This window comes from Austrofundulus limnaeus, unplaced genomic scaffold, assembly GCF_001266775.1.
Source record: "Austrofundulus limnaeus strain Quisiro unplaced genomic scaffold, Austrofundulus_limnaeus-1.0 Scaffold1016, whole genome shotgun sequence".
NCBI lineage: Eukaryota > Metazoa > Chordata > Actinopteri > Cyprinodontiformes > Rivulidae > Austrofundulus > Austrofundulus limnaeus.
In genome coordinates this window covers 80,777-87,184 of record NW_013953418.1, presented here as the reverse complement: position 1 = coordinate 87,184, position 6,408 = coordinate 80,777, and the positions used below count along the sequence as shown (strand labels likewise).

Here is a 6,408-nt window from a genome sequence, read left to right as displayed (position 1 = left end):
AAAAAAAAAAAAAAAAAAAAAAAAAAAAAAAAAAAAAAAAAAAAAAAAAAAACAAACAAACAAAAAAACGGAATAAAACAGTTCAAATGGTATTTATATATAAAAAATGAGCAAATGTGCATTTTTTGTCACAAGAGTGCTCCAGTCAGGATCTTAAGCATCAATGTCCGACTGCTGAAAGCAGAATCAAATACTACATTTACTGTTTGACTTATCGTACATTAGAAATGAAGTTTTTTTTTTTAATACACAGCTTTCAATTAAAAAAAATAAAAACATGCGTTAACACCAATTTGACAGCGGCACAAAGCCTCAGTGATTAGCTTCACAGCAAGAAGGTCCTGGGTTTGACCTCTGGCTCGACGTGGGGTCTTTCTGTGAGGAGTTTGCATGTTGTCTTCAGGTTTGCATGGGCTTTCTCCAGCTTTCCCCCACACCCCAAAAATATGTAAAAAAAAAAATAAATAAAAGGTTGCCCCCAGGCCGCACTTGCGAAAGAGGATTTGCCTGGTTAAATAATGGTAAAATAAAAAATATAAATTACACAAACTTTGCAGAGGTAAMTGGAATAAAGTTTGTTTTTCTGTGGGAGATTCTTTGTAAATTTGTTTAKTTTTGTTTGTTGCTTCATACAATATAGATGAAAACTGTGATTATTTATTAACATATTCCTTTTCTGTCCTCCCAACAATAATTTGATGTAACTGAGGAAAGGGTTTTAATTATAAAAGYCACTGTCGGGTGTTTGAAAGAAGATACTTCAAAATGCTCCACATTCAGCTGCAGAAATTTTGAAYAAAATACACGATCAATGAGGCAGATTACATGCCAATAGAACTACTGTCATCAGATTTAGACAGATTATTTAAAATAAAAACATACTTCGCCCAACRTTCATGGAAGCATCCATGGTATTTTATGTGTGTATGTGCTGCCCTCTAGTGGACAAACTGCTTTCTGCTACTGCTTTCTTTCTTTTCSCCACTGATCTGATTTGCCCAGAGTGAAAACCAATCAAAACAAATAAAATGAATATCTGCCAAGACCAATCGGAGGCCAACTTGACTGGAGCACCTTTAATTTTTGTCTCACTCTGACTGGCGGAGGGAAGGAGGTCTGAGGTTTCATTACACTCGCTGACACAATCTGAGCTGACGAGAGGTTGGCCACCGTCTGGAGTGCCTTGTCCTTGGATACCTGATCCTAAACAGAAAAAAAAGTAATAAGTGAAGAAAAAAAAAACATCTACACATCTCTTTAATGRGTAGAGGTTGGTAATGTAGGTTACAGTTCCACAGCCAGCCAACTTAAAAAAACAACAACAAATTTTAGACAGCAAGCGAGCCAACGTGTGCTGTATTTCAGCAGGATGCAGGAACTATAGGCAGAGAGATGACACACAGTTAAGCAGACCTGAGAAGAAGCAACAGCAGGAGGCATAGAGCTAGAAAACGCTAATCCTCACCAGCACTCAAAATAAAAACAATCCAAACAAAACACTAATGATAACAACAACAACAACAAATAAGCAGAGAGCAGAGTTTAGAGTCTGGTAGTACATCTGCAGTGTGTGGACGAGCAGTAATGTGATGCCAGCCACACAGCACAAAGCCTATAGCAGAGAACTGTAGGTCAAACTTACCAAGTTCATGGCCTATGGCAAAAAAGACACGTAATAAATTCATTTTAGTACAACTCAGCTGAAAGCAGGGAATAAAGTCACTGTTTGGCAGTAATGGAAAACGATTTGCTCAGAGAATAAAAATACTTGTTTCAGGAGGTACTTTCACTTTGTGTATTTTTATTCTTAATTGGAAATTTGAAAAGCTGAAGGAATACAACAAACATTACCCTGAATAGTTGGGAGGAAAACAACCCATACTGCCTTCTTTAGTTCACTGTCATTATATAACACAATCTGCTTTATCAGAACAAGCTTTTTTTTTTTGCTTCCAAGTAAAGAAATGAGTAAACAAATCACTGCTCCATTACTCTATGTGYAGCAGTTTGTAGGAACTACTGATGACTTTATGTCTTGTATTGTTTGACCAAGATTTGTAGAAGTCTACCCAACATAGTTTGAAAGGTTTGTTTTTATTGCTGCTTTTTGTTTACATTTGTATTTCAAAATTGAAGTCGCTTTAATTTGGGTGACTGTACATTGCTCCTAAAGAGCTGCAAGTTTAAATTTARTAATTCTGATATCATTTTTATCAAGTGTCTTTTTAATAATTCTTCAAGATTTCTAACCAAGAGCAATGCATTTAACTTGGTGATGTCTCTAGTATTGTAGTTTACAGCTGATACTGCAGGGTTATTTTAGTATAAATTTAATTAACATGTACATTAGGTCAGAGGAAATAAATACCCWTTATTTATTTGCAGTATTTTTGTTTATTATTGGAAACACAGCTTTGCCAATTTCATTCATAAATTGTGATATTGTGAAATAATTGAATCACTACCCTTATGTACCAACTAATAAAGTACAAAGGGAACACTCTGAATATGGGGGTAACTCAAAAAATGAATGTAACTGTTTATATACAGTACATTGTCAGGATGGTCTGATTAAAAAACAAAACAAAACATCCCAACACTGACACGAGCCTTATTCTTAAGTTTGCGATGACAGCTCACACATAACTTGTCAAACAGAAAGAAAACATTACATTTCTATAAGACAATACAATCAAGTGATGATTATACCAATAACATATACTATAAGCTCAACAATTGTACGAATAGCACATAAACAGCACACAGTGAGGAAAAATGTAAAACTACAATTCTTTTCGTGACAGGGTTACAAGAGAAGAAATAAAAAGAAAAGAACTAAAGGATTCTTGAAGAACAAGAGCACACACAGGTTTAGTCTGCACCCCAGTGGAAAGCAGATAAAACCATCTTTATCAGTTTGTGTTTGCAGGCACAAATGTACATTTTCATGCAATTATTCTGCGCATAACAGCAATTCTCTTAAAGGAACTCATTGCAAAGTATGAAAGAAACTTTAAAAAAAGGTTATCCTAAATCAGTGGTGCCCAATCCTGGTCCTCGCGGGTCACTATCCTGCATGYTTTAGTTGTTTCCCTGCTCTTCAGCAGCTCTCCAAGTTCTGCAGAAGCCTAGTTATTACTAATTTGTTCAAAACAGACTTCTAATTTTTCAGGATAGTGACCCTTGAGAACCAGGATTAGGCACCACCGTTCTAAACGACAGAATATAGTGTAGTTTCAAAACGTTTACTCTAGTAGTTTTCCAGACATACTGAATGCAATTCTGAAATGCAGGTCTGCACTCAATGTAAACAAAGAACTTGGCAAAATCARACAAAAACTACRTAGAAGCTTGACTCACATGATTGATCTACATTAGGCTGTAGTCTGTGGAGGTAAACAAAAATGGCTGCAAAGTTTACCAGAAGATATATTTTCAATCCCTTACTCTGTTTCCATAGGTCAACTACTTTGAGACACATTAATCATCAATATGAGCAAAACAGGGTGTGGATTCACCTTCTTATTTTATGATTTTTTTGTTCAGTCTTCATGACTTTGCAATGAGTATCTTTACACTCAGTCAACAGATACGACTTATTGTCACACATTACAAATTTCTTTTTATACAAATTCTAACTGAACAGTTGCAAYGCAGACTCACAGCGAGCAATGCTCACAAACTTTAAAAATAGACAACAKGCAAAAGAAGACTTGAAAGGCATGCAAGCAAACAAAAACGTGATTGAATAAGTGTTTTACAATCACATTTCCAAATATGTCCTAATGTTATACGGTCATGCAACTAAATACCAATGACAGGGATTAGGTTGGCATCGCACAAGCATCAACAAATGCACCATGCAKTGTCACATAGTTAGTTAATTATTAGGGAGAAAAATAATAAAGTTCGAGCCTTCATTCACCTAGTTGCAAACAGTCTTGAAAGTGAAAAACGATCCAGCTTGCATTGGCCAATTACAATTCCTGTGGTCCCAACTGGAACTGGTATATGAAGTAGATGCTTTAATAACCCAAAAAAGAAGCCAAAACGAGAGCATCTTCCATCTGTGATGATTAAATGGCTTGAGTTAGATTTGGGCCACATGCAGAGCGAAACCACGAGCACTGCCAAGTCAGCGAGCCTGTGTACCTTCAGTTTAGACTGAATCTCACGAGACTTTCTCTTGGCCAAGACTTGCAGGTGACTAGAGACCTGAAGAAAGACAGGGCGAAGGGACAGGAAGGAGAGGAAGAGGGAAAGGAAAAGAAGAAGGAATATAACTATAAAGGAAAGGGATTGTGCAAGTACCCACCTTGATGCTGGCCTGATACTCTCGCACCCTCTTACGTGCCAAAACTTGAATGTGACTAGATACCTTTGGGGGCCGAGTTTGTCCCCATGAAAACAAACACAATCAAAGGACGATATTTCAATTTAAACTCTCATAACTGATTTCGGAACTGTTCTGTAAGAATTGTCCATACCTGTTTGCGGGTACGCGTCTTCCCCGTTCGCAGCTTTATGTAACGAGCGATCAACTCGTTTCGACCTAGCATTGAAACAGATTAAAATTAAAAACAAGCACTGCTACACATTTTTTGCCATCTTAAATACAATTAATGGTGCGCACTGAATTATTTTTCCCTGGTGAAACTATTTAAAACGACATTTCTTATAAAACCCAAGACAAACTAACAATTCATCAGAATGATTACTTTTCTAAACTAAATGCAATTATATGTCAAATAAATTTCCAAAACGTTCTGATTTAGTTTAAAAAAGTTTTTYTCCAAACAGACAAGGAAATGGTCTAGCTGTCTTCAATCGAAAAAACAATAAATAAAAAAAAATTAACCAACAATTTTTTACATAAAAAACGTTGCCTCTACTCAACCATAAGACATTTTCATTATAATGTTAGTACTGAATTTCCATTTTTGAAGTTCAAACAATAAATCAAAACATTTTTTTTACATCCTGAATGTTTTTCTAAAAATAGCGTAGGACAGACACAAAAAAAAGTTACATATTTATTGCGAATGCACCATCAATAAGAGGTTTCTTTAGTGGTAAGACGTATAATTATATTTTATCTTCCCTCTTATAATTAAAATAACTGTTAAGCTTTCTGTACCTGTAGCTCTAAGGTATTTGGAGTTAGTCTTGCTTGCTAGCAGAGCTCCAGAACAAATAGAAAATGATGTTATGAATAAAATAAATCTAAAGTAGAACAGTAGAGGTTATCACATGGTAAACATATTTCCAGAATGTGCTCACTCCAGACTGCTTGTTCAGCTTCTTTTCTATTTTCCCTTAACCTCTGCTGCCCCGGATGCAACTCATAACTGATCGTCTCGCCTCATCCCTGACTGAAAGCTGTGAGCAACGTGCTAATCACAGTCCTACAGTAAGGACATTAAGTTAGGGTGACCAGACTGGATGCACAGCTGTAAACGCTGATCACATCTGTATATGCTCTAACACCATGAACAACACCATCTGTCTTTCTGGGAAGTGTTGAGACACTGCAGGGTCTTTWGATGAGTCACATCAGTTAAGTTACCAGAACACAAAATTCCCCAAAATCCACAGAAGGGGCTGACTCAAACAGAACAGGGAGCTCAGATTCCCAAAAGGGGACTCTCACACTCCTCTGCTGCCTACCGCAGCTCCACATAAGGCTAAAAGTGATTTACTTTAGGTGCAATACTAAAGTATAATTCTCTGTGGTAGAACTGAAGGAAGTAGGAGACTTAATTTAAGCTTTATGTAACAATTCTGTGACTGGATAGCACTTCTGGACTGGTCATCTAGAGCACATTTCTCAACACACAGTTTTGGGAATTTCCCTCTGTGATCAGTATTTTTTATGACCCCCGCACGCGAAACGTAAGCAGGAGTCATATTGTTTTCATACTGTTTATTTATTTGTTTGTTTTTTTCAGTGATTTTTGGTCAACCGTACCACAAAAACGGCTGCACCGATCAACATGAAATTTGGCAGGACTGTAGATGAGTCCGACCTACACTGCGCCAGCCAACATTTTACGATAGACCCCATATTTGAGGAGGGGGCTCCTTTCAAAGTGGGGGTGTCTGGACATGCATAAATGCTTATAACTCAAACTGTTCAACAAAGCAGCTTCAGATTTCTTTTGTTGTTTAGCTCTGATGAAGCTCTATCCATCAGGCCCACCAATCAGTGCCCCCTCCCCGGACCCCCAATTTATCTGAAAAAAGGGTATGGTTATAGTTCAAAAACTATTAAACATAGGAGCTTCAGATTGTCTTTGGTTGTTTAGCTCTGATGAAGCTCTATCCATCAGGCCCACCAATAAGTGCCCCCTCTTCCCGGACCCCCAATTTATCTGAAAAAAGGGTATGGTTATAGTTCAAAAACTATTA

General features: G+C 36.9%; 1 protein-coding gene across 1 annotated transcript in view; it reads right to left on the bottom strand.

Annotated features, from left to right (window-relative positions):
* LOC106533773 (transcriptional enhancer factor TEF-5) overlaps positions 1 to 6,408 on the bottom strand; it is a 13,129-nt gene that overhangs the window by 3,389 nt on the left and 3,332 nt on the right. The window contains exons 2-6 of the mRNA XM_014030206.1: positions 4,488 to 4,552; positions 4,316 to 4,378; positions 4,153 to 4,215; positions 1,643 to 1,654; positions 1,075 to 1,203 (exon numbers count right to left, since the gene is read on the bottom strand). Of these exons, the coding sequence (XP_013885660.1) occupies positions 1,075 to 1,203; positions 1,643 to 1,654; positions 4,153 to 4,215; positions 4,316 to 4,378; positions 4,488 to 4,552 (332 nt within the window). The remainder of the gene's footprint in view (positions 1 to 1,074; positions 1,204 to 1,642; positions 1,655 to 4,152; positions 4,216 to 4,315; positions 4,379 to 4,487; positions 4,553 to 6,408) is intronic.